The 27,790-nt window shown below is 46.3% G+C and overlaps 2 protein-coding genes across 2 annotated transcripts in view; one reads left to right on the top strand and one right to left on the bottom strand.

The window, feature by feature from the left end:
• Nucleotides 1-27,790, bottom strand: part of PIGG (phosphatidylinositol glycan anchor biosynthesis class G (EMM blood group)) — a 268,780-nt gene that overhangs the window by 107,698 nt on the left and 133,292 nt on the right. The gene's annotated exons all lie outside the window — the stretch shown is intronic.
• TMEM271 (transmembrane protein 271) lies at nucleotides 19,229-24,576 on the top strand. The gene has a single exon (XM_075931302.1). It carries the CDS (start codon nucleotides 19,877-19,879, stop codon nucleotides 20,816-20,818), a length of 942 nt encoding a protein of 313 aa, XP_075787417.1. The 5' UTR covers nucleotides 19,229-19,876; the 3' UTR covers nucleotides 20,819-24,576.

Here is a 27,790-nt window from a genome sequence, read left to right as displayed (position 1 = left end):
TTAGGGTAAGAAATTGCACGTAAGTTTCTTAGCATATTAGACTTAGCAGGCGTGTTTTGTTTCATATTGCTTAATTACTTGCTTTTATCTGTCTGGTATGATTTGTAACCACTTAAATCCAACTTTTTATACTTAACAAAATACTTTTGTTTATTACTAATGTGAAAATAATTTTACCTTGGGGGGAGGGGGGGAACAGCTGTGCATCTGTCTCTTTCATTGATAAAGGGGGCAAACAAGTTATGAGCTTGTGCTGTATAAAACGTTATACAGAAAAAGATGGATTCATCTGGGGTTTGGGTTCCATTGGGGCGGTGCCGCTGGGTGCTGTGTCAAGTCCCTGTGACTAAGCCTTCCTAGGGCTGAGCTGATCTCAATGCCCGTGTTGTTCTGCTGTGGGCTGTGACCCCAACTCTGCGCCATCACTGGAGGAGACCGGAGGATCTGGGTCAGCCGGACAGGATGGTGAGGTGCTCTACAGGGCAGGTAGGTGGAGTCAGTGGCAATTCAGCACATCAGGTGACAGTCGCAAGTCTCTGGCACTGATCCTGTCACATGTGGGCCGTGGCACGACTGAAATAGACAATTGGTTAACCAATCAATAGAACAGTGGGCTACTTGCTGTGTTGCAATAGAGACTCCAGGGCTGATCCAAAGCCCATCAAGATGAAAGAAAAAAATGCGTTGTGATTAGGTTACTGTTTGATCAGCCCCCCTGAAAGAGGCAGTGTTTCACATGCCAGTTCAGCCACCTCCTACTTATCTTAGGGTTTTACGGTACTGCCACCCATCCCCATCGGATCTGGGAGCCTGCCAGGTAAAATCAGGAAAAATAGCAAAGTCTCCAGTAGGCTTCACAGTGTCTCTAGTTTCTCTCCCTCTTTTCAGAGTAACAACTGCTTGGGGTAAGGTAGTTTTGTGTGTTTCTAATTTTTTTCTTGGTGGGGGAGAGGCTGTCAAAGAGGTGGAGTGTGTCCATTTTGCTATAGAAGAAAGCTCTTACCGTGTGCAGAGAAGAAATGTGTCGATTTGACCTTTACGCAACTAGTTGACTCCGTCTAAGAGAAAACAATGCCACATCCGTAGTGCCTGACCACTTACAAATAGGTACATGATATGACAAACCATGGAGAACAACCCCAATCTTTTTAACAAATGACGCATCCATTGTTAGGAGTCACTGGAGAAGAAACCATAGCGCATATAACAGCAGCTATTTAATAAGCTCTCATGTAGACTGCCCAGCTGGCAAGATTAGTGGGGAAAGTAACCACATGTGACAGACACTGCTTAGCTGTAGTTTATTTGCTGCTGGAGCATGATGTGCTATCGGGAGGGATGTACTAAGAACTGGTGCAGCCTAGAAACACAAACCCATCTGGTTTGTCTCCAGAGCGCTGCTTATATCAGAGCTAAAGTGACGATCATCCATCATCTTCAGCAGGCAGTTTTAGAAAGTGAACGGAGGGCACAGGTACATGTCTGTATTTCTGCTCAAGAGCTGTTCTGGCCATCGCTAGGAACATAAGCTGCAGCCCGCGTGAGCTGGATATCACCTCGCAGAGGGCATGGATGGCACATCACCGGCAGTGCTACAATGTACGAGCACGGTAGCCGCATGGGAACAAGCTCCAGAGCAGCGGTGAAACATGCCAGAGTTGGCCACAATGGTCTGCTTTGGCTGAATCCACTCAGGCCTGAGAGAGCAATCTGGAGGACTCCTACAAAGTACCTCCCCCGCGAGCTGGTGGAGGAGATGTCTGATTCTCAGAATGTTCTCTCCTTCCTCTGCTCAGGTCACAGAGGTAGGCTCAGGGCAGGTGAGAATCTGGCTTTTAGCAAATCATCACGTGTATGTGGTGAAAAAAAGAAAGAGCTTCTAGAATGAAAATCTCTGCACTGCATGTAAAGGTGAGACAGTAGGCAGGGGTAGTATACGCCTGGTGGCACGGTCTTCACCCCAAACTACAGACCCACAGTCCCTGTGGATACACAGATGTTTGGGCCGCAGGAAGCCATTCCATGGGCAAAGACAGCTGGAGTGCAATCATATTCCCTTCTTCAGCCCATCCCCTTGACCTCCTGTGTGGACATGCCTCCACCATGCAAGGACCCTCTCCCCCTTATGAATTTAAGGCTGCTTTGAGTGCATGGCCTGGCTCAGTGACACCATACATATATGGAGAGTCTGAAGAAGTGGGTTTTGCCCATGAAAGCTCATGATACTGTATATTTGTTAGTCTCAATGGTACTAGGAGACTACTCGTTTTTATAGGTGATATATTATATTCTTCCCACTCTGATTCGTATACTGCACATGAGTGCATTCAGACATCACACTCGGACACTCTACGATGCACAAGTAAATTAAAACCATAAATAAGAGATGATAAAAGGGCTAATTTCACCACTTTTATTAAAGTGCCTAATGTTACTCTTGAGTCCCCTTTACAAAGTCTTTCTTACTCTTCCGATGTACATTCTCCCCAGCAAAGTCCCAAGAGGGGTGACTTTTGAGGATTACACTGCTAATGAGAAAATGGTTTGTTTTCATTGTGAGATGCTATGTATCAATATTCACCGCATGATAAGACTCTTGAAAAAACAAGACTCATTTTGAAAACTGTCCTGGGACATGGCAGGAAACAACAAACCAGTTCATTCATAAAAACATGACATTTAGAAACACCTGACGAACAGGGCTTCATTCTTGACAGTCCCAGTTCAAAAAAAATCCTACTGCTGATTGGCATTAATTTTATTTCAGCAGGAATTTATTAGTAATATTATTTTATTGCTGTGCCTGTAACGTGCTAGCCATTTTGCATACATTCTAGGCTATAGAATCATAGAATAATAGGACTGGAAGGGACCTCAAGAGGTCATCGAGTCCAGCCCCCCCACCCTCAAGGCAGGACCAAGCTCCGTCTACACCATCCCTGACAGATGTCTATCTAACCTGTTCTTAAATATCTCCAGAGAGGGAGATTCCACCACCTCCCTTGGCAATTTATTCCAATATTTGACCACCCTGACAGTTAGGAATTTTTTCCTAATGTCCAATCTAAACCTCCCCTGCTGCACTTTAAGCCCATTACTCCTTGTCCTGTCCTCAGAAACCAAAAGGAACAAATTTTCTCCTTCCTCCTTGTGACACCCCTTTTAGATATTTGAAAACCGCTATCATGTCCCCCCTTAATCTTCTTTTTTCCAAACTAAACAAGCCCAGTTCATGAAGCCTGGCTTCATAGGTCATGTTCTCTAAACCTTTAATCATTCTTGTCGCTCTTCTCTGTATCCATCCCAATTTCTCCACATCTTTCTTGAAATGTGGCGCCCAGAACTGGACACAGTACTCCAGCTGAGGCCTAACTAGTGCAGAGTAGAGCGGCAGAATGACTTCACGAGTTTTGCTTACAACACACCTGTTGATACAACCTAGAATCATATTTGCTTTTTTTGCAACAGCATCACACTGTTGACTCATATTCAATTTGTGGTCCGCTATGACCCCTAGATCCCTTTCCGCCATGCTCCTTCCTAGACAGTCGCTTCCCATCTTGTATGTATGGAACTGATTGTTCCTTCCTAAGTGGAGCACTTTGCATTTCTCTTTATTAAACCTCATCCTGTTTACCTCTGACCATTTCTCTAACTTGCTAAGGTCATTTTCAATTATGTCCCTATCCTCCAAAGAAGTTGCAACCCCACCCAGTTTGGTATCATCTGCAAACTTAATAAGTGTACTCTCTATCCCAATATCTACATCATTGATGAAGATATTGAACAGTACGGGGCCCAAAACAGACCCTTGAGGAACTCCACTTGTTATCCCTTTCCAGCAGGATGTAGAACCGTTAACAACAACTCTCTGACTACGGTTATCCAGCCAATTATGCACCCACCTTATCGTGGCCCTAAGTTATATTTGCCTAGTTTATCAATAAGAATATCATGCGAGACCGTATCAAATGCCTTACTAAAGTCTAGGTATATGACATCCACCGCTTCTCCCTTATCCACAAGGCTCGTTATCCTATCAAAGAAAGCTATCAGATTAGTTTGGCATGACTTGTTCTTCACAAACCCATGCTGCCTATTCCCTATCACTTTATTACCTTCCAAGTGTTTGCATATGATTTCCTTAATTACCTGATCCATTATCTTCCCTGGGACAGACGTTAAACTGACCGGTCTGTAGTTTCCTGGGTTGTTCTTATTCCCCTTTTTATAGATGGGCACAATATTTGCCCTTTTCCAGTCTTCTGGAATCTCCCCTGTCTGCCATGATTTTTCAAAGATCATAGCTAAAGGCTCAGATACCTCCTCTATCAGCTCCTTGAGTATCCTGGGATGCATTTCATCAGGACCTGGTGACTTGCTGACATCTAACTTTCCTAAGTGATTTTTAACTTGTTCTTTGTGTATCCTATCTTCTAAACTTACCCTCTCTCTGCTTGTATTCACTACGTTAGGCACACCTCCATACTTCTCAGTGAAGTCCGAAAGAAAGAAGTCATGACATTTGGATCACTCATGATTTAAAGACGAATAAATGGAGGGGAACAACAAATCGAGAATTTCCATACTGATCAGCTGGCTTCAAGAAAGGTAGTCCAACAGAAATGGAGCTTTAAAAGTGATTTCAGTGTGGCTGGGGCCTTAAAGAAGAATTTAGGATGGAGGGAGGTGTGTCTCACATATCGGAGACTCCATAGAAGAAGGTGCAGAAGTGACTTTCCAAGAAACTGACAGACAGACAGACAGACGAGACTCAAGAATATCAACCAAGTAGAGGAGACAGAATCATGGGCATCTTGGCAAGGAGTATAACCAGGAAGGGGCACAGATATGGCCTGCGCTAATTAGGCCTCATCTGGAGTATTGTGTCCAGTTCTGTGCACCACATTTCAGGAACGATGTGGAGAAATTGAAGAAGGTCCAGAGAAGAACAACACAAATGATTAAAGTTTTAGAAAATCTGGCCTAGGAGGGAAGACTGAAAGAATTGGGTTTGTTTAGTCTGGAACAGAGATGATGGAGAGGGGACATGATAGCAGGTTTCAAGTACCTAAAAGAGTGTTATAAGGAGGAGGGAGAAACATTGTTCTCCTTAACATCTGATGATAGGACAAGCAGCAATGGGTTTAAACTGCAGCAAAGGAGGTTTGGTCAACTCAGTCAAGGGCACATTTAGCAAGTGGAGTAGGATCTAGCATGGTCTCAATTACAGGCAGCATTTTCAAAAGCACTCAGCTTCAGCCCCACTCTGCTCCTGTTGAAGGCAAGGGCGCAATTCCCATTGCCTTCTGGAGAGGTGGAGTGAGGCCAAACTGAGCACCTCTGGAAAACCCTGGCTTACGTGGCAGGTAAGCTTTTAACACCTAGGCAAGGAAGCGCTTTCGTGGGCCGGTAAGTATCTGACAGGTGAGTAGGGTCGAGTCAATATTAAACGGCACATAATCTCTTATCTAAACAAACAATAAAAGTTAAAAGCAAACTCTAAGCTTTGTAACTGGATCTGAATATTGAATTCATGAATGCTAATGAGCACCCTAAAAAAACCTAGGGCCTGCCTGATCCAAGGCCCATTAAAGTCAATGAGAGGTTTTGATTAGTCCCTGAGAGAGACACTCTCCATGCAGCCCTGGTAAAATGAAGGCGTGATATAACTGTTCCAGAGGTATTCAAAAGCTAGTTTGCACGGAGCATTGGCGCTTTATGAACATCAGCATTTCTCCTGTTTGTTATGTTTCTACTCTCTGCTCTTCATTACCTGGACAAAACAAATGGTTGTTTCAGGGTAAAGTATGCACAATAAAATAGCCGCATTTGTCATCAGCTGCTCCTCCCTCTGAGACAGAGATTTAGGAAATGAGTTGGCCAGGTTACAGGCCCATGAAAAACTGTAACGCTCCAGACTAAGCTGAGAAGAGAAACTGCGGATTCTTTTCAAGGAAATTTAATAGGATATTAGAGGATGTGCTTTTGTGAACAAACAGATTCAGATCCAGTTACAAAGCTTAGAGTTTCCTTTTAGCTTGTATTGTTTGAGAAAGAAAGAAAGAAAGAAAGAAAGAAAGAAAGAAAGAAAGAAAGAAAGAAAGAAAGAAAGAAAGAAAGAAAGAAAGAAAGAAAGAAAGAAAGAAAGAAAGAAAGAAAGAAAGAAAGAAAGAAAGAAAGAAAGAAAGAAAGAAAGAAAGAAAGAAAGAAAGAAAGAAAGAAAGAAAGAAAGAAAGAAAGAAAGAAAGCTAATTAAATCAGAATGGATGTTGCTCAGATTTCCATGCAACTCATTAGAATTCTATTGGTCACCCATTCCAACCAAGCTGTATTAGAATCTTTCTGTTGCTGCCAAATCCAGTTTGCCTTTCAATCAATCACTTTGCTTTATATAAATCCAGTAACGTGCAGCCCTCGGAGCACTTTTCAATAACCAAAATTTTTTTTAAAAAAAATTAAAATCATTTTAAAAGAAAAAGGAGAAAAAAAATAAAAAGCGTGAGCAGGATTTTAAATAACTTACATGTAGTTGCGCTCCCCGTGCTCTGTAGTTAGAGACCTGCCAAGGGAGCAGCCCGTGGCTTGGCCTTGCATGTTGTGTTGTGAACAAACCAGGTTATTTGGTGCTCATGACGTTTGTTGCTCAGAAGACACAGCCCATGGATTCTACAATCTCAGTAGCAGGGAACCCTACAGAAGGTGAGTTAATTAGGCAAGTAACTGAGCATTAGGAGATTCCACTCAAATGCACAGCATTCTTTAAATACACTGGGGAAACCTAGAAATGGAATGAGTCCATCTAGCACTACCCCTCAAACAGGAGCTTGTTAATCACAAAGCCTATTTAATCCAGCTTCAAAATATGGCAATGGAAGCTCTGCAATATTTAATATGGTTAATTTGAGTCAATTATACCTAATTATACATGTGCCATATTGCAGAGAGTTATCTAGAAACAAGTGTATTTAATAGCTACAAACAGTAAGTATAATATTGAGCTCTATGATGAAACTTTACGTGCACAACATATTCAAACACGCACAAAAGCAAAAACAGACTGCGTTGGCTGCCGAAAACCAGCAGTCTTGTAGGACCTCTTTTGTGAACGTTTGCCTGGGGCCACGTGGGACCTTGTTTTTCATCTTCCCTTTATGTGCCCGAGAGTGCGTATATTTGGCGAATCTGTTCCAATACACTTCTCTACGTCCATCTCAGCCGTCTGTCAGAACCTGCTGCCCTTTTAAGACCAGGCCTTGGTCCAATAGAGACCCAATACACATTCTAGTCTTGCAAGGATAGGCATTCGGGGAACTGCTGTCTCCCCCAAAAGGATTGAGTGACGGTAGCTACAGCAAGGTCTCATTGCAGCCTGTCAATGAGCGTCAAACCAGAAAGAAGTCGGCCCTGATGCCGGGCTCGCTGCTGAGGGAGAGCTGAAGCAGCAGCAGCCCTTGAGTGCCCTGTGTCTGTGGAAAGGGGGTCAGCAAAGGATCCATGGAGAGGGTCTTGGCAGGGGAGTGCTGGGAAAAGGCCAGAAGCTGGAAATGGCCGACAGGGACGGGATCATGTGAGGATTCCGTTCTGTTCACTCCCTCGGAGCACCTGGTGTTGGCCGCTGTCGGCAGACAGGACACTGGTGTGATGGACCTTTGGTCTGCCCCCGTCTGGCCATTCTTATGCCAAAGAGAAGGCATAAACAAGCCAGCACCATCAAGGGTGGACCTGAGAAACATCTTTACTGATGCTGGACTGTGCCATTTGCTATTGTTTGGGGCTTGTTGGCACTGGACGGGCAGGCGTCTGGATTTGGTGAAGAGTTCAGCCACTGAACTCACAAAAGCACCGCAAGAGTGAGGGGAAACTGGGGTATGGATGCAGATGGCCACATCTAACGCTGGATGGGTGAGCAGACCGTATTGAGGTCCTAAGGAATCCATGGGTGTGGGGGTATAAGACAGAACAGACACATGCACAATCTATAATTGCAAAAAACATATCCTCTACTACCCTGGAACACCTGGACAGTAACTCATAAAAGGTTGTGCAGGATTGCTTAGAAGAATTGAACAAGGCTGTATCCAAGAGCCAATGTCTGTAAATAGGAAGATCAGGAAAACAACAACATCTTTCAGAGGCCACGTATGCTCATCATAAACTCTTCTTCCAGGCATGTGGAGAAGAGTAGAGAGCTCACGGTTCTCTTGGGCACCATTCCCATGAATGGAGGCCATCTCCTAATACAGAAGAAGGTGAGGCGCCTCCCCCCCTCCCCCACCCACTCCCACACACATTGGTTCAGTTAGTACATGGCTGCTATGCTGAATAAGAGTAGGAAAGGACTTGAAGAAGAGTTCCAGTACACAGAGATGCAGCTAAGGCACTTTTGGGTTTCCACACCCTCTAAGCTCGGAAGTGATTCACATGAGTCTCTCTGAGTTCATAGTTGAATGCTTCTTTCCCTACATATGAGAAGTCATGGTTGAGTAAAGAGAATCCTTCTTAGCACCTTATATGGTAGGGAGCACCAAATCAGCAAGTCATTCTTTTAAAAACGTTTACCGGGGATAGCCACAAAGATGATGCCATGGCTTGGATGTTTTGGACACGGCTCAAGGCAGCATAAATGTTACCCTTGCACAAATCACGTCTTTCAAAGGGACATCCCTGGCTCTTTTTATGGACTTCCTTGAATGACAAAAAAAGTCTAAGCCCTGCCCCTTGAAGGGAACAACTAAAGAAACAGATTCAGCTAGAGTAGGAAAGCATCAGAGAATATTCTTAACAAATAGGGGGGAGGGATAACTCAGTAGTTTGAGCATTGGCCTGCTAAACCCAGGGTTGTGAATTCAATCCTTGCAGAGGCCATTTGGGGCAAAAATTTGTCAGGGATGGTACTTGGTCCTGCTGTGAAGGCAGGGGACTGGATTCGATGCCTTTTCAAGATCCCTTCCAGTTCTAGGAGATAAGACTTACCCAGGCATTTTGGAGATTGCCTATCCCTCTTACATGGCCTAAAAGGGAAAATCGGAGAGAACAATAATTTGGGGGCTCTTACTGTAGAGCTAGAAGTTGCATCACATCATCAATGCCTCCTCCTTGACAGTTCTCACCGAGAAAGTAACCAAGGTGTATGCTCTGTTCCTCCCATAACAGAATCACTTTCGTGGCTCTTTAGGCTAGAGAATCATCTGCCCATCTTAGGCCTTTCAGAGGCAGCAGAAAACACCAAGGGAGGATCCCAGACAGGAGATATGGACGTGATACACAAGGCTGGTTTTCTAAGCTGAGAAGAACCTAGGGCAGCATGTTACTGGATCCGCACAAGTGGATTCATTATTCCTGCATTTATTGCTAGGGCCATCTCACCTTAATCCTTCATGTCCACAACATCTTGTATACTTTTTCATGAATTACAGCAACTGGAATACAAAAGGCCAGAGCTTAGTGTCCGTCTGTCTCCTGGAAGGCCAGATGACTGTTCTCAAGAGCAGAATGCAACTACAGAGTAATTCTGTCCAGTAGTTGCAAAGAAGGATTCCTCATTCCCTTTGTTGGCCTCTTTTTCTAATGTAAAGTTGCAGATAAATAGCTTCTGAGGAACCTCTGGAAGATGATGGCCTCTCAAATGCCTGTGTAAAGGGTCCTATGTCAGTGGGTGGGGCATCGCTGACACCCTAGGGTGCCCACAAGTCCGTGAGGCACGCCTCGGCCGAGTAACAGTTTGTGAGGCCCAGACCGGGGTCAGGTCAGGCGGACAGACACAGGGTTAATACAAATAGTCACCAGTTCACAGTTTAAGGCACAGTCCCGAGTCGGGGCGATGTCCAGCGATCAAAGCTCTGGCTGGGTCCCAGACAGGCAGGGGGTTGGGTCTCCTCACTCTGGGAGAGCCGACAAGCACAGGGGGTTTTGCCATCTAAAAGGAGGGATGGCGGGGGGGACGAGGGCCCTCTCTACTCCACCGTTTCCCAGCCCAGGGCCCTGACAGTGGTGGCCTTGCAGCCAGTAGGTCGGCGGGGATCCAGGCCGCAACGCTCTGCCCTCCCGACCTCCATGTCCTCAGTCGCCCCAAAGTCGGCTGTCTCTGGGCCACTTTCCAACCCCAGGCCAGGGCTCCGGGGTCAGCAGGGATCCAGGCGGCCGAGGCCTTCGCTGTGAGAGCCAGGGCCAGATGTCTGCTCTGCTCAGCTGTCTGGCTCTGACTGAGTCCGTGGCTTTTATAGTCCAAGACCCGCCCTCTGACTTTCTGTGGGTGGGGCTAGGTGGGGCTGGACCTGCCCACTAAGGGGTTGTAGAGGGTGCTTCCTCTTCCGGATCAGTGGGCAGCCATGTTGCTGTCCTAGGCTCATTACAGCCTGTTTATGAGGCATGGAGACAGAAGCACATGGAGACTGCAAGCTCTCTTACGTGTCTTCCCTTTGGAGGGATGTCCAGGAGGGGGTTCCTAAGAAGGTGTCACCTAGAAGCATTTTAGTCCTGTGGTCTCAAGGGTGATAATTATTCAGCAGTCCACTAGGATCCTGACCGAGGAGAGCTGTAACCTATGAGGCAGAGGAAGTCAAAGGATGAAAAATTCAACTGTCCTGGTACAGTTCTCTCTGCTGGACACTCGCTGTGTTCATGTCCCACCCCTGGGACCGTGTGGTCTAAGTATCCTTGTGTCCTAGTAGATCACACCACTTTCTGTTCCCTTAGTCACTGGCACATTTCCTAGGCACAGGTGCTTTGTTACCCTTTCACGGAAATGGGACTTGCGTCCCAACTGCCTCAGTGCCAGCTCCGCCAGATTCTCTCTCCAGTAGCGTAAACACACCCTTTGCCAGAGCTCCAGCCGCTGGGTTTGCAGTTCAGCTCTTCAGGAACATGGAAGTGGCATGCAAGCAGCCCCATAGGCTGTACGAACACAGTTCCTCTTTCCTGGCATCGCTTGAGGTCTAGGCATTAAGAAATACCAGCACACATTTCCTTGGCTCATTCTCCTCACCACTCTTGAGCATTCTTTGGGCTTAGAGTCCTAGATTCCTCTCCTACTCATGAGTTCTCCTCTGAATAAAGGAGCCTCTCCAGTCATGTAGATGAGTCATATTCCTTCTTCTTTAGCTGGTCCCTCAGTTAAACAAGACCCGCTGCTATGCAAGTGGGTCCATTTCTTCCTTTCTCCTGCCCAAGGCTTTCTATGTCTCTCTGAGTGTCCTGCTGAAAACGCTGGTGTTGTCAACAAAACAGTGAAATCGGGGGCCGCTACACAATGCATTGAACTCTTGTTGCATGCTATGTTCACACAGTGGTAGAAGACCCAGTGGGGCGACTTCGCAAGTCTAGTGAAGACCCGCTAAATCAACAGCCGATCACTCTCTCCTTGACTCTGGTACGCCACCGTAAAAAGAAGCGTAAGGGAAGTCGATGGAGACCCCACGGCAACTCAAACAAAGGTACATCAGCTCCAGCTGTGGTGTTTATGTACCTGCCAGTTGTGTACCTTAGGTCAATATTGCCCCAGAGCGTAGTCCTGGCCCAAGACAGCCTTGAAGCTATGCCACACCAACCCTATTTGGCAGAAATCCAAGGGCTGGTAACTCAGCCCCAGTCAGCTATGCACAAAGGACCCTAATTCAGCAAAATTGCTTCAGTCTGTTTCCATTCTTCAAAGAGACCAGGTGCATGAGGTAATTACAGGGCCTACTTCTGTTGATGGGAGAGAGAAGCTCACGCAGAGCTCTTCTTTGGGTTGGGGAAAGGTCCCCAGAGGTCAAGGTGGGACAGATAATAGGGTTAACACACATTGCAAATGACCGTTCAAGGTGAAGTGGGCACTTCACAGCTCTGCAGATAGCCCAAAGGAAGGATAGAGGATTACAGATTGTTGTCATTGATTACAAGAATCTCTATTAAGTCCATGATGTTTGGTGTCTAGGAGACCTATGAACGAAAGTTCCCAGGCCTTCAAAGTGCTTAAAGTCACGTTTATCCTAAAGCAGGAGGTGAAGTCCCACTGCAACCGGTAGAATTTCGACAAGCGCTTCAGCGTTTTCATGAAAGTGGTTTTTAAACTTTTTCAGGTCACAGAGCACATCATGGTGCTCTCTGAGGAACACCATTGATTTTTTCATGCCCTCATACAAACTAGGAACAATATTACTAATGGAAAATATTAGGTTATACTACATGTATGGTCTTCACAGCTCAACAAATAATACGAATCACCATCAACAATATCATTATTAAATCACACTTAGCAGGGACAAAAGATGAATAAAAATAAATAAAATGAGCCCACTTACCAAAAATTGAATGTCATGGATGAGTGTGATGGGCAGAGCAAAGAGGTTTGGGTATCAGCTGTGATATTTGACAACTGAATGTCCATTTTGGCCTTTACATTCAGTTTGTTTCCGTATTTTGTTTTTGTGGAGATGTAGCTGGAGAATCTGGTTTCGCACAGCGAGGTGGTAGCGAAGGGCATTTTAAGGAGAGACAATTTTGCAATATCTGGGGAATCCCGCTGCACTTTTACTTAAAACTTGATCAGGTTGTCACTGGAAAATTCCAGTTTTAAATCTCCACTACACCAGAGTTCCATATACTGCTCCATATCTTGACTAGCGAAGTCAGGGGCTATGCTGTTAAATGGATTGTGAATCCAATCTGAATGTTCAGTTTCAGGAGGAAAATACTTATTGAAAGTAGATTGGAGTCCATGCATGTGGAGCATTATCTCATCCTTCACTGCACCAACAATCTTGAGATCATTCTCTGAGAGAAGGTTGCCCAGGATGGGCAAGCAACTAAGTTGACCTTTTTCTACATTTGAGCACCAGAATTCAAGATTTCTTTGCTCGCAAGCAGAGAAAACGTTAGTGTCTTTCCCTTGAAGGCTCATGTTTAACTCATTCATTTTAGCCTACATATCTGCAAAGTGTACGAGATGCTGCAACCAGATAACCTCATGCAATTGATAAGACAAATTCCATGTGTGAGTCTCAAAGAAAAACCCTGTTATTTCAACTCTTAACTCAAACACTCTGATGAGCACTGTCTCAGCTCAAGCAGCGTACAGCCGAGTGCAACAGTAATGAAGTATGGAGGCTTCCCGTATCTCCACAAATTATAGAAAAGGGTCTAGCTTTCAGAGGCCTGGCTTTTAGAACATATACTATGTTCACAACTTCATCCAGCACATCCGTCAGTCTGGGGGCCATTCTCTTTGTCGCAAGTTGCTGGCAGTGAATAACACAGCAAGAGCTAGTACACTGAATTTTTCTAGTTTATCCACATTAGGATGCCCGTCACCAAACCAGTCCTGCTTTTGGCCTCATCTGTGCACATGTCTGTACGTTTCTGCCATGAGATTTCATTTTAATTTAAAAAGTTATCCAAATTATTAAACATTTCCTCACCAGTTGTAAGAGTGGGCACTGGTGTACATAAAAACAAATCCTCATTAACGTCACCATTATGCAAATAGCAAACACACGCTAAACACCCTGCAAGCCCTGTTACATCTGTTGATTCACCGAGATGAAGACAAAAGAAATCTCAACTTTTTAAGTGGGTACATAACACTGATTTTATATCGTTTGCCATATCGTTAATGCGGCGACCTACCATGTTGTTGGACTCTCTCTTCTTCTACTTCTTCTTTTCTTTTTGTAGCTGCTTCATTCAACACAACACTCACAACATCCAGAATGCAAAGAATGTGACATCATTACCAACCAAATCTGCATGTTGACTCTAAAGATGTCTCTTTATTTTGGCTGGCACACGCGAGCTATTTTGCAAGTTTTTTTGCATACAATGCAAAAAGGGTCAGGACAGTCCTCAAAACCTGGGCATGTAAAGCCAAGAGAGAGAGAGCTTTTGCCATACTTTCTTTTAACAGGGTGCCTACTGCCATCAGGCATATCTGGTGACTCATTTGACACGGGCAATTCATTTCCAACACTTGCACTTACAGGACTGCTAACATTAACACTAGAGGATGGTGAATTTTCTGCTTCATCTCCTGTTCCTGTGTTTACAATGTCAGCATCACCATGTTGCAGGTTGTTCGAAGTCAGGGCAGTAGCCTTGGCAGTGGGAACACTGCAAATTCTTTTCAGCGAGCCAGTTTTCAGCCAGTGATCCATTGAATAAAGAGATCTGATTCAGCACAAAATAATTATTTTAAATTGAAGTTGTTGAGAATTGTTAAATGTAATTAAATGAACACAATATTAAAAACACAAATATGAACAAAAGTGTGCATGAAAATAACCTGCTGTCGAATTAGGCATGACGGCTGTTTCCTAGTTTTTCTGTTGATATTAGTTTCTTAGATATTCATTTGGTTTTTTGTCCGCTAGTACTTGCTAGTGGATGACAAGTGCTAGCAAGCTACAAGGTCAAGAAAAAATGTATGACTGTCATTGCGAGAAAAATGTAAAATTGAGAAAATTCTATCCATGATCAACTTTTTTTTTCTGCGGACTGGGAAAAGACCACCCTAACTCATTTCAGGGGTGGAACACTGAGCCACTTAACTAAGGCTACATCTGAACTACAACAGAAAGTCCACTTCAAGTATGCAATTGGCTACATGAATAATGTAGTGGAGTCGATGTACCTTAAGCCGAATTACTGCAGGCTCTACACTGTGGGGGAGGAGTCAACAGAATTTCTCCCATCGACTTTCCTAACTTTTCTATTCCGGGGTGAGTAACAGGATTGATGGGAGAGAAATCTGCAGTCAATTGGGCAGGTCTTCAGTAGACCTGCTAAATTGACCACTAGTGGATCCATCTCAGAGCGTCAATCTGGGCTATAGTGTAGATGTAGCCGGAGTCTGGACCAAAATAGCCATAAAAGGCAGGGAGTAAATTACAAGATAAAATCTTCTGCCCTCATAAAATACAGAATCCCCAAAGATTTTGTGGTGCTAAGTCCTTCTCCAAAGGACAGGAATATCTCCCTGCGCATGCAGCAGCATAGGTATTACTCAAAGAGCACAGTCCCTAGATTAATGAAGAACTGCGAGACCTTAACTACCCTAGGATCAGCTAAAACTTCTACTGATATCACAGCCATAAATATGATTGCTTCATTTTCATAACTCATGGCTGTGACGCTACACTTACAAAGGCATTTTTGCCAGGAGTTCAGTGCATGCCACCTTTGTTTTAAAAGGGTGGAGGAGTAGGCTGGCTTCTACCCATGAGGCTGTTGCACGTGGAAAGGAGAGAGGACCACAACGAGACGCCCACACTTCCATTTTCACAGCTTAAAGAGCAAAGCGAGCTGGCGCACTGCTGCGTGACAAATGGGCTACCCCCAAATGTTCAATGTCACAATGTATCGAAGGCAGGCTGAGGCATGGGACGTGTAAATTGTTTGTAAAGGGGATACTTTACAGTTGACAGTGTCCCTTTAAGAACCAGAAATAAAAACTGGGTGACAGCTCAAGCCTGTACAGCCCTCATGGCCGGAGATATTCAAAGCTGTGCTATGCATTTATCAGCGATGGTTTAGAAATGATGCCATAGCTCATACTAAAATGCCGTCTGAGTGGAGAGGCAGACAATACGACAATGGAAAGCACTGCACCCAGTTGGCAGAGTCTGGGGTCCCCCATATGCATAACAAACATCAGTGAATTTAGCCTCACAGGGAAAGGATCCTCCACCAAGATAAGCATCTCTCTGGCCTAAGCAACCTCCGTAGGCCTACCAGTCTTTCTTGGCAGGTGGGCACAACCCGACCCAGATCCTTCCCATGCCCTCCTGCCACTTGGCTGCTGTCAAGTGCCACACACGGAGCTGCCACTCAGAGGGGCGACTTTCTGCAAAAGTGGCTGCACATGGCCACTGCTTTGCAAAACTGAAGACTGATTCAGCTGCTCCAGAAGGGAAAAGAAGCAGCAGGATTTGACTCAAAGACACTTGTGCCATTTATGGTACCCAGAAAGCCTCTTGCAGAGCTGAGAACAGCAGCTCTCTCTGAGTCCATCCACTGATGGACCTTATCTCAGCCTACTACCGCCAATGAGGTTTTCCATTTACGTTTGTGAACCATCTAAGCACCAAGCCTAGATGAGCCGCCTCGTGGTCCCTGACACCCAAAGCAATTTGTAACTATTTGACCTTTTCTTAGGTGAGCAGCATCCTAGAGGCTGTTTGTTTCCCAGTTGCGATCTGTGAGTAAGAGGGGGCAATTAGTCAATGTTAGGTACGGCTTTGGGGAATACTTGTGCAGTGTTTTGAAAAAGGAAAGCGCTTGGTCTTACTATGTATCATTAATTGAATAGTATTATTACTGCATTGCCAGAGCTCTAACCCAAAGAGAGACTGGGGGAGGGGGATAAGTTACTGATCTTACTGTATGTATGATCTCCTCCAGATGCACGTGTGTTAAACTACAGACTGCTAAATAATTACAGGGGGAAATCTGCTAATGCAGAGCAACACCGAAACCCTAGAGACTAGCGAATAAATAAGCATCTGTCCTTCTGGTAGCAGAATTCCTAGCTTTGCATATTGAGTCAGGTGCTTGTAAGGTCCACAGACGTTTTGGAGAAGATATGACAGGGACGGTGTAGGAGGAGGCCAACAGTACCTGTTGCCCTAGGGGCAATAAGGGCATTTCCAACATGCCCAGCCATCTGAAACATGTGCTTGTTAGTCCTGCCTCGTGCCAGATAGGAGTCTGAAATAAACAATGTGGAAATGGGTGCCAGAAGAGATCAGAGCTTCAGTGTGCCAAATCCATAGCAAGAGGCTGCCCCTTCCCTAAAACCAACGAGGAGTCTTGTGGCACCTTAGAGGCTAACAGCTTTGTTAGGGCATCAGATTTTGTGAGTAAACCCCACTTCATCAGATGCACTGGAGTGGAAGTGACAGCGGCAGGAGTATAGACAAGGAAGAAGTTGCTTGTGTTTATAAAGCTAATCAAGCCAGGGAGGAAGTGGGTCATTCTCAGCATGTGGGGTGGAGAGGTGAATATCCAGAGAGGGGGGAATTGTCTTTGCAATGTGTTAACCAGTTGAGATCCTGAGTTGATGGTGTCCCATCCCTAAACAATTTGCCGCCTAACCCAACACAACAGAAAAGGTCTTCTGCCATAAAAATATAGGAATTGCCATCTCAGAGATGAGCTGCTCCTTGTCTTGTCTCTGGCAGTGGCTAGAACCACTTAGAAGGTACAAGAAATTCCCACGTGTCTCCAGGGGAAGTTTCTTCCCAAGGATATTTTTTGTATTCTATCGAATGTGACTGGATGTTCTCACTATTAGCATGAACCGCTGAGCCTTTGCCGAAACTTGTTACGCTTTTGAGAAAACAAGGATACAAATTCTAGATTTCGGTCCCATTGCAAAGGAATGTTTGTGCCATACCTCACTGAGTAAAGCCTTTCTCTATGTGTAATTCCTCTGCTAGCTGATCAATTCCAGCTACACGCAGCTTCTTTCCCACACAGGGAGAGATGCAGGGGCCCTGTACCTGCTGGATGGACGGGGAATTCAGATTGTGTGTTCAAGCTGGCACTTAGAATTCATCAGATATAAAGGTCCAGCACCTACAAAGTATGGAGACTGCTTCCTCCTGTTGATTTCACTGGGTGTTAGGCACCCAAATCCTTTTGACAAGCTGAGGCCACTGTAATACTAGTGTACGCATTGCCACTGCAGGAGCTGGAAAGATACAGCGTGCGCCTTCCCAAGGTATTTACACGCCTAAGATGCAGCCGGCACCTAGAGGGACTGCAGTGGGCATTACACACTCCCCCCCCGTTTTTGCAAACCCCACTGAGAACCTTGCTGAGTTTTAGGCATCTAAACTCCTTTGGAAATCTGGGCCTAAGGGATTTGGGGGGTACAAGTCCCCCTGAAAATTAATTCGGGGCTTTTGGACAACTCCCTCCCACCAACAATCAAGTGGGGTTTAAAATCTTAGAAGTGAAAGAAAACAAACTCAACCCGGGATCTTGCGCAGTCACGGGAGTTGCTGCTGTTTCTGGAAGGACCCCACCAGAAAAATCAAGGCCCGGATCAGGCTAGTTGAGCGCACCCATCAGGCAGGTTGTTTTAGCAGCTTGCGCGGTGCTGGGGAGACACACACACACACACACTCCGAGGCTTTTAAAAGCCACGCGACTCTTTGGGGTTCCCAAAACCGGGCCTGAGGGCTGTTGCCTTGTGCCTGATCCCGGACTGTCAGGTGGTGCGCTCCAGCGCCTCCCCTCCCTCTCTCGCTGGTGTTTCTCGGTAAAGGAGAGGGGCTGTGAGTGCCACACCCCGCTGGCTACCTGCTTGAGTTTGGGCACGGCGGGTCTGGCAAGAGGCAGCCAGAGGGAGCAGTCTGAGAACAGAACTTTTGAGTGCCCTGTGCGCTTCCATGCGCACGTGTGCGCGCACCAGAGAGCCAGCGCAGCCTTCCGAGGCAAGCGGTGCGCTCCCCTCCCAGCCTCTTTGCCGCTGAATCTCTCCCCCGAAGGTCGCAGCTCGGGGCTGGCGGCGCGTGGGAAGCGGCCAGCGCGGGTGCAACAGTTGTGCCAACGGCGCGCGTTGCTGCGCTGTGCGGTTCCTCCTTCCTCCACGCAGCGCAGCCCGGTGCCTCTCCAAGCCCGGGCTGCAGGGTTGCACCGCCAGCCCCGCTTGGCGCAGCCATGTCGCCTCAGCCGGGAGGGGAGGGACCCTTGGGTTAATTTCGGGGGGGGGGCGAGGTAACAGTGTACTCGGGGCCCCCTAATATTACAGTGCGCTGGGGCTCACATGGGCGCGGAGAGCACAAGGACCGAGCCACGCGGCCGGCGACGCTGCACCATTCCGCGGCCCGACATGCAGGCAGGGTCCCGTCTCTCTGACTCCTCGCCGGGTCCCAGACGGTGCATAGCCTCCCTGGGGACCGCCTGCCCTTTGCCGGGCGCGGGGGTCACCTGGCGGAGATGGGAGCAGGGGGGCGCCCGCCCAGCCGCGTTACCAAGCGGCTAAACTTGTACATCAAACCATCCCACCTGCGCTTCGCCCCGGCCGGTTCCGTGGAACCGCGGCACCCGCCCCGCGCAACGCGCCAAGCCAGCCCGCGCTCCGAACAGCCAAATAGCTGGCCCAAAGCCGGGAGCGCCCCCGGGCCCTAGCGGGGACCCCACCCCCTCCCGCCCGCCGGCAGGTAAGAGGGAGGCACAGAGGGGACCTGCCAACATGAGCGGCCGGGGGCTGCGAAAGGATTCCCGGCGGGAAAGGCTGGGACGGCGCACGGCTTCCCCCGCCCCTTCGCCGCTTTGCTGCAAGGAGCTGCAGTGCCGCCCTCTGGGGCAGGGCAGCCTTGGCCCCCGGGGGGAGACGCCGGGGGCTTGCCCCGGGGGCGCCCTTTTCCTCCCGCCCTGCAGGCGGCCGAGGGCGGCCGGGGCAGTTGAGGACGAAACTCCCCCCCGCATCTCATCCCTCCTCCTGCCATTTTCCCGGCCAGCCTCTCCGCCGTCCCTCTGCGGCGGGCGCCGCGGGCGCGCAGCGGGGTCCGGGGATGCGGCGCGGCAGCGGGGCCCCCGCCGCCCGCCCCAGCCTGGCTCCTGCTCCGGCAGCCGGGCGGTTGCCATCAATTATTAATCGCCTCCCAGCAGCCGCGGCGGGGAGAGGGAGGCGGGGAGGGCGGGCGGGAGGAGGGGAGTGTGTGTGCGAGCCGCGCCTGGCTCACTGAGGCCGGCGGCTGCCTGCGGAGCGGAGGCAGCGGCGGCGCGTTTGGAGAGCTCCGGGTCCCCCTCGCCCCCATGGCTGCGGCCGCCCGGCCGAGGGCCGCCGCCGCCCGGGAGGACGCGGGAGGATGAGGAGGCGGAGGCGGCGGAGGGAGGAGGCGGCGAGGCAGGCAGGGGGAGGCCGGAGGAGGCGGAGGGCAAGCGGAGGATGAAGTGGAGTGTCCGGGGAGCCTGCGCCGCGCTCTCCAGCTGCCTCCTGCTCGCCTGCGCGCTCAGCGCCGCCGCCGTGGGCCTCAAGTGCTTCTCGCTGGGCTCGGAGCTCAAGGGGGAGCCCTTCCGCCTGGGCACGGCCGCCGGCGCCTTCTACTCGGGGCTGCTGCTGGCCGCCGGCCTCTCGCTGCTGGGCTCGGCGCTGCTCTGCTGCCGCCCGGCGGGGGAGGACGGGGCGGGCGCGGGGCAGGCGGGCGCGGCGCCCCCCGGGGGCCGCCAGAACTTCCTGCTGCTGGGCGCGCTGGTCTTCATGCTGGGCGTGCTGAGCGCCTTCGCCGGGGCCGTCATCGACGGCGACACGGTGTCGCTGGTGGAGCGCAAGTACTCGCACCACTGCGGGCCGGCCGGGGCGGGCGCGGCGCCGCGCTGCCAGAAGCTGCGGGACTACCAGCGGGGCCTGGTGCTCTCCACCGTCTTCAACGCGCTCGAGTGCCTGCTGGGCCTGCTCAGCCTGCTGCTGGTGCGCAACTACCAGGCGGCCCGCCAGCGCGGCCAGCGCCGCCGCCAGCGCCGCCGCCCGCAGCGCCCCCAGCCCGGCGGCCGGCGGCGAGGGAGGCGCGGCGGGGCGGCCGCGGGCGGCCGGCGGGCCCCGCGGCGCAGCCGAGGCTCCATCTTCTCCAGCGAGGAGCCCGAGCTGTCCCCGGCCGCCGACGGCCCCTTCCAGGCCGTCTCCTACATCAACGTGGGCGTCTTCCACGTGCTGGACGAGGCGGGCGTGGAGGTGCACGGCGGCGGGCACCCCTCGCTGGAGCTGCCCGGCTACTCGCCCATGGACCCCGAGCTCAACGCCTCCTACCCCTACTGCTACCCGCTGCCCCACGAGCAGCCGCCGGCCTACGAGGAGATCTACCCCGGGGAGCCCTGCGCCAACAGCAGCTAGCGAGGGGCCGGCCGCCGCACCTGCGCTGACAATCAGCCCCGCGGGCAGGGGGAGCAAGAAGCGCGCCCTCCGTGTGTGTCTGCGCTAGCCCCCGCTGCTCCGTGCGCCCCCGCGGGCCCTGGCTCCACCGCTGCTCTCCGGCGGAGCCTTGCTCTCGGCGCCTGGGAGTGAAGAAGGCTGGGGGGGAGGGGGGATTCCTGATCCCACGAGTACATTTTACCATCATGGTCCTCGCTGTCTCATGGAGTTTTTCATCTGTCGTGTCCGTTCACTATCGAGATTGGGTTTGAAAAGGCTGGCCAGGAATCCGTTCGGAGTTGGTTCCTCCCGACATGACTTCTCCTCTTGGGCCATCTTTTTGGTTTTAAGTGAGTCACCCGCCTAAGTCTTTTCTTCAGCTTTAACGGTACCAAGTTATGTATCACTTCTTCCTTCCACCGGCTGGTTGTCATTAAAGGGTCATGAAGCTTCTTTATCTCTCCAACAGATAAATTTTTAACAACGAAAAGACGTTCCTGTAATGTTTACCACTGCTCTTTGGGGAAATTCTTATGTTTACACTTTCTTGAAGATTTAAGTTATATTTCAAATTTAGTGAGAGTTAAAACCTATGTTGGGTCTTGTAGGATGCACATCACAACCCCCTGCACTTTCAATGGAAAAAGGAAAAGTCAGCAGCAACGTTTTTGTACACTAATGTGCCTGCTTTTTGTTGACAACTTCTTACTGTAAAAGCTTTGGAAAGTCTATAGTAAAAATGTTTGGTAGATTCATTGCCATCTAAAATTAAGGATCAATTCCTTTACTAAAATCATGGAGATGTTATTGGCATATCGCAATTAAAAGGAAGTCCAAATGTCACAATATTCCTTTTTGTAAACAAGTTCTGTGTTTTGAATGCAAGGCAGGGCTCCTTCTTGTTTTACACAAGTTTAATTTTGTACAACGATAGAGTTTCTCTTGTTAAGAATTTCATCTTAATGTTATCAGTTCATCAATCTGGTAAGCTTGAATATTAAAGTTTATTTTAAAATATATACTTTAAACAGCCTTAATTGATGTAATGGTCACAGTTCTAAAGGAGAAGTTGTACAAACCCACCTTCCAAACGTTTTCAGAACCATACTTAAAATTCCCACTACACCCGGAGAATTAAAAAGTTGAAGGTGTAACTTAATGCACAGAGAGTGAGGGGAAAAAGTCAGATAGTATCTGCTCTTTTTTAAAAATTAGACTTATTAACAAGAATTCTAGCCCAAAGTAAGAAACTGTTAATTTTTATTTAGCAATCTGCTGTGGAATGTAAGTTTATCAGATAGCATAAGAAAGTAAATAAGTAAAGGAAACAGCTATGGTGTATTTTTGTGCTGCATATAAAAGGTGAAGGCATACCCAAAGAGTAAAAAAGCCAAACTTCAGATTGTGGTGTTCCCCTCCTCTCCCCCTCCTCCCATCAGCATGTATTAAGATTGAATTCTATACAAATAAGACCCCTTCTGTTAATCCTTGTTTTAGAGCCTCCCATGTAATATCAGTGTATTAGATAGGAGGAAGAGGTAGTATGGGGGAAACAGAACTATGGCATATTTTTGCGATGGACAGAAATTTATTTTTAAATCTGAAGGGGCCAAGAGAAAAGTAATTTACAGCCTTAGAATCAGAACATTTTAGCCTAAAATGTTGCTGCCTCTCTGCACTATGTTGTTTTCTAAAGTGTTTTGATTTGCACACTTTGTATAGCCTAAAATACAGAATGCCTTAGAAGTCTTTTTAACATAAATGATATCTATGAAACACATAACAAATCTTTAATCTAGATATGGGATCAAATGCAGCTATTCCAAGTTTGCTCAGTACTGTAGTTCCAAATTGTGAAAGTCTAGTGATAAAATGCTGTTCATTTGGCTGAAATTTTATCCTGTGGAAATGGCCAGCATACCATTTAAGTCCTACTTAAGTCTTCAAACCTTTATACTGGTCCTCTGCCCAGAGGGAAAATTTCACCCCCTTTAAACCCATTCTTGTAGTCCTTACATACAGTGCTCATTTAGGCAAAAATTTCATATTTTATATAATAGAGAAGAGCCCAGGGTTTGGTTTTGAGGGTTTATTTTGTTTTATTTTGTTTAAATTGGAGGCTAAGTCCTTGTTTAGGTTCCTGAATAAGTAAGTGGCTTGATGAGCAAATATTTTGATTACCCAGCAACTCACTGAATTTAAAAGGGGATTGCTGTGTGCTGGGTACTTTTAAAAGTTAGGTCATTACTTTAGGTGGCTAAATAAAGATTTAGAAGGCTGCCAACAGGTGTCTATTTTTTAAAATCTTGGCTGTACAATGGAATTTTTTAAAAACTTTAATAAAGACATTGATTTTTAACAGGAAATACCAATATTTTAGGGATCAGAAATTAGTTAAGTCTGAAACTCCAGTTGTTCCAAAGATCAGTGCTCAGGGAAATAAATGGAAAGTCAAGAAAGCTACCTATTACACTCAAGTTTAAATATAAAATAACTTTAAACTCAAAAATTTAAAAGATGATTAAATCCATAGCACTTTGTTGTGGTGTTACTTAAATATCTTTTCATGATGCCATTCTGTTTAGACATTGTTTGTAGATCAGCTAATTCCTGAATTCATTATCTTTCTTCACTTGGGCTTTTCCCCCCTACTAGTAATTTTGATGGAAAACATGCCGGAAAAATGATTTAAATCCAAGTACCACTGAAGGTAATGGGAGTTTTGCCATTGACTTCAATGGGAGTAGGAGTCAGCACAATGATTCTAGATACTATACATAATACACATGTAAAACAATATATCGGTCTCTTGACACAACAGATTAGATGCAGCATGCTATATTAGTGCTCAAACATGTATTATTTATATCAACAAAAGTGCTGAAGAAGGTAACATGGTGTCACACACCTTTTTATATATAAAACTAGGTGGGCAAATTGACCAAACAAGCCATGTTTTCTTAAAGAAGGTATACAAATGTTTCAGGTATCCGGTGACTTGACTTTTATGGTAAAATGCAAATGTATTTATTTCTCAGTGAGAAAGAAGAAACTTATAACTACAAAGTACAAGAAGAAGCTTCACAAGCGTGATCCAAGTGTTATGGAGCCATTTTTAGCAATTTTTACGATCATGACTGTACATATTGAGCAATAATGTTAGAGTGTATGTACGGTACTAAGTCCACATTGAAAATAGGCTGGTGTAGTCTTAGAATTCTAGGTCAATTACAGTAGAGGACTCATGCTACCCAATCTTTTTGAAATTATGCCCGATATGTCATGTAATTAACAGAATAAATACAAAAGCAAATTTGATAGAGGTCCCTGAGGGTTTTTAATTCCCTTGCGGGATTTTATTCCAGAAACAAAATAAAGCCAGGGGAAAAACAATACAAAAATACTCTAATGTAGATCCATACAAACACACTCAGTTAGGTCCCAGTCTTGCTTTAAGTGAAGACAATGGCAACACTCCCATTGGGTCCGATCAGCACCGCTTTGCACTTTAAGTCATGTCTGTGCAAAGGAAATATCAAGTGGGCATAAATGCTACCCGACTTTGCAGCATTTCACCTCCATTTTCCAATGCCTTTTTACAGGAGTTAAGTGACCAAAAAAAGGAACAAGACAATGGAGAATCGGGTCCATTGTCTTTGACCAAAGCAGAACTGGGCCTCTGGGTGGAGAAGAAAACACCACCAGCCTATTAGCAATTCATATGAATGATTTTCACACACTCCAACATCCTTGCTTAATTACTTTACTATATTTTGCATTGTAATTGACAGAATAAATGTAAATTAAATAAGAAAAAAGAGCATTTGATGCTAAAAGAAAATGGTACAGTTCATACTCTAAGTTGATTTCACTATAGGACTTCTTTGGTTCACCAAAAAGCACTATGGTGGCTGGTATAACTTAGATATATTTCAATTGTAATGTTTAATCATCAGAAAAGGTTTCTAAAAGAAGTTAATGTGAGGAGGGCAATCTGTTTCTGCGTTTGGACTCAGTACATATGAAAAACCTTTTCTTCATTTTGCCATTTAATCTGATATTGATCCTCAACAAAAATGTCAATAATTGATATTGTAATTTTAGGATCAATAAAATATGTTTTAAAGCACAGCATATCCTATAAGAAAAGCCTAATGCTCTTCATTTCATCTTCTTTTTTTTATACCCAGCAGTGCTACTGAAAATAAGATAGTTGCAATTTCCGTGACAAAATATGTTTTTAGGGATTTATAACTAAGCATCAGGTGGAAAACTGGCATTACATTTTTTAGCCCTGCTGTGAATTATAATCAACTTAACTAAAAAAAATTTCTTAATTTACTTATGGAGCAATTCATAGGTTTTTGGATGCCTTTTGAGTTAAATACCCAATCTAGTTTTAATTTTTTAAAATATTATATCATTAAATTCTTCAAGCACAATTGACGTCTCTCTCCTAAATAGGCTCTTACTAAATTTGAAGAGTTAAGAGAAAATAAGATTCTCGTAGACTTGCCATTTTAAAACTTTTTCTAAATGATCATTTAAGCTCAAAAAGCTGCTATTGCACATGAAGACGACCTATTCTACATAGCCACTGTGGGACTGAAACTCCTAGTTTAGCCAATATAAAATGGGTTCCAGAAAGGCTGGCACAGTGTTATGGGAAATTCCCCATCTCAGGAACACGTTCCAACAATTTAAATTGTACTGAGTTTAGAAGGCAGCTCAGAACAGACAGACACAGTCACTGAGAGGAATCAGAGCACTGCATTTGCTTGCATTGGTTTGGTGTGGTCTTGCTATTACAGTATCACGGTGGAGACCCTTCTGCTGCAAACAGTCTAGGGGTGAAACTCAAGACCTGGGCACAACTCTCAAAATAGGGCTTAGGTGGTGCTTGCCTTGGCCCTCTGCCCGGGGATATATTTCACTCTCTTCACATTCTAATGACAGCATGATAGCTCTTGAGTCTGAAGCACGAGGGTTGTGGATGCTGGAAGTGCCCTGCAATGGGTGTGTATCTCATTTACAACAGACCAAATCCTGAACTTCCCTTTTCATTCCCTTCTCACCAGATCTATGGGAGAAAAATGTGTTTCTGTTAAAATATCATATAAGTTGTCACTGTCGGGCAGCATGCTGCTGCTGCTACCTATTGACTTTATATGGAAATGGAGAGATCTAAAGAATCAAAACTGTAGATGGCCCAAAAGACTAGACTGTCTCAAAGGACTGATGGCAGAAACGGGCAGTGTTTCATTTCCAGATCTGATTCTAGGGTAATCCGGTTGGTCATGTCTAGCAGTTGTGTTTTGGTTTCTGGTGGTCTTGGTGAATAAGTCAGCAGTCTCGGTGAATAAGTCAGCAGTCTCAGTCCTGTTCCTAGGGGACAGATGTCTCCTGAACACCAAAAAGTCACCCCTACAGTTGTCAGTTATCAGAGGTCAAGGTCTGAAAGGCATGAAGGGCTGGAAGAGTCTTGTCTGGGGTTCCTCTAGGACAGTGTTAAGAAATATGGGGGTACTAATATTTTTGTTCTGTGGATAAAGAGGACTCAGTACGCTAGATCCATTATTGTTTTTAAGTGAGAATCTGCATGAGATATAGGGAAAGATAGCCAAGGGAGTATTTTCAGCACATACTTTTGAAATCTGTTTTAAAAAAGAATATAGGTTGAACCTCTAGTCCAGCATCCTTGGGACCTGATTGGTGCGAAACCAGAGAATTTTCCAAACCGTGGGAAATCCATATTGTCTAGCAGCGTTACCAACACTTCCTCTGCTTCCTGGGCTCTTAGAAGACATTTAGGGGTAAATTAGAGTTAAATACCACCACGGAACACAGAGCCAGGACTGGGGGCTGTAAACAAACTTTATGGGACCGTGGGAAACTTGGCCACACCCATGATAGATGGACATCCAGCTATCTATAATCATGCCGGATCAGGGATGTTGCTGGACCAGAGAGTGCTGGACTGGTAGAGGTTCAGACTGAAGTTCAGTTTATAGAAGATGTTAGAAATCTTTGCATTTTCCCCTTAGCCACCTTTAAATCCTAATTTAGTTCAATAAAGTCTAATGAAATCCTCAGGAATTTAAATTATTAAACCAAGGAGACAGTATTTAAATATAGGGAAAATATTAGCTTAATCCTGCAAGATACTGGGGGCGCTTAATTCCGACTGAAGTCAGAGCAGCTTGTGGGGGATCAGGACAGATGTATGTGTCTAATACAAAGGCCCAAATTGTGGCAGTCTGTCAGTGCCTGGGAAGGGAGTGGTGCAGAGCTGTTCAAAGTGATGAGACACAGCACAGGGGCTCCCTGCAGGCTGCAGACATGTCTGAGGTGCATTGAATCATCACATATTCATGATTAAAATTTATAACCTTACAGTGATGGCCATAGGGGAATGTTAAGGTTTGAGCAGATGCATATAATTTGAGCTCGTTTATACATATATTTTGAACCAAACTAGTCCTAGCAAAATGAAAAAAATACTAAAAAAAAGGGGGTGGGGGAAGGGTTTTGCTCCCACCAAAAGAGTTTTTACCATGCTGCTGCTCAAATATCTGACTGTTCCTGGATTACCAGGAAGTCCCTGGAACAGACAGAAGATGGTCTAACTAGAACTGTGGAGAAGGGATGAAACTGAAGCGCAAATATGTCGAAAGCTGTTAACTGTTTTCAGGATGTTTTGATTCCCGTGAGTTCTCTCAAGAGCTGCATGTGTCTTAAGAATAGAAAAGGCCGTAATTTTCAGAAACAGATGAAGCACTTGGAAGATCTACTTTTGTGATCGTGAGGAGGGGAAATATTAGCAAATGCTTGTGCTAACTGGGACAATTTTTCTAAAAGATAAAACTAGAAGATGTAGAGAACCAGAGGTGATACCCCAATCTGTGTTTTGTGGGCATTCGAAACACAGAGGCGGATTCTGAGAAGATGGGTTTT

Source organism: Pelodiscus sinensis, chromosome 6 (genome assembly GCF_049634645.1).
Source record: "Pelodiscus sinensis isolate JC-2024 chromosome 6, ASM4963464v1, whole genome shotgun sequence".
Taxonomy (NCBI): domain Eukaryota; kingdom Metazoa; phylum Chordata; order Testudines; family Trionychidae; genus Pelodiscus; species Pelodiscus sinensis.
This window is presented reverse-complemented; position numbering and strand designations above follow the sequence as displayed.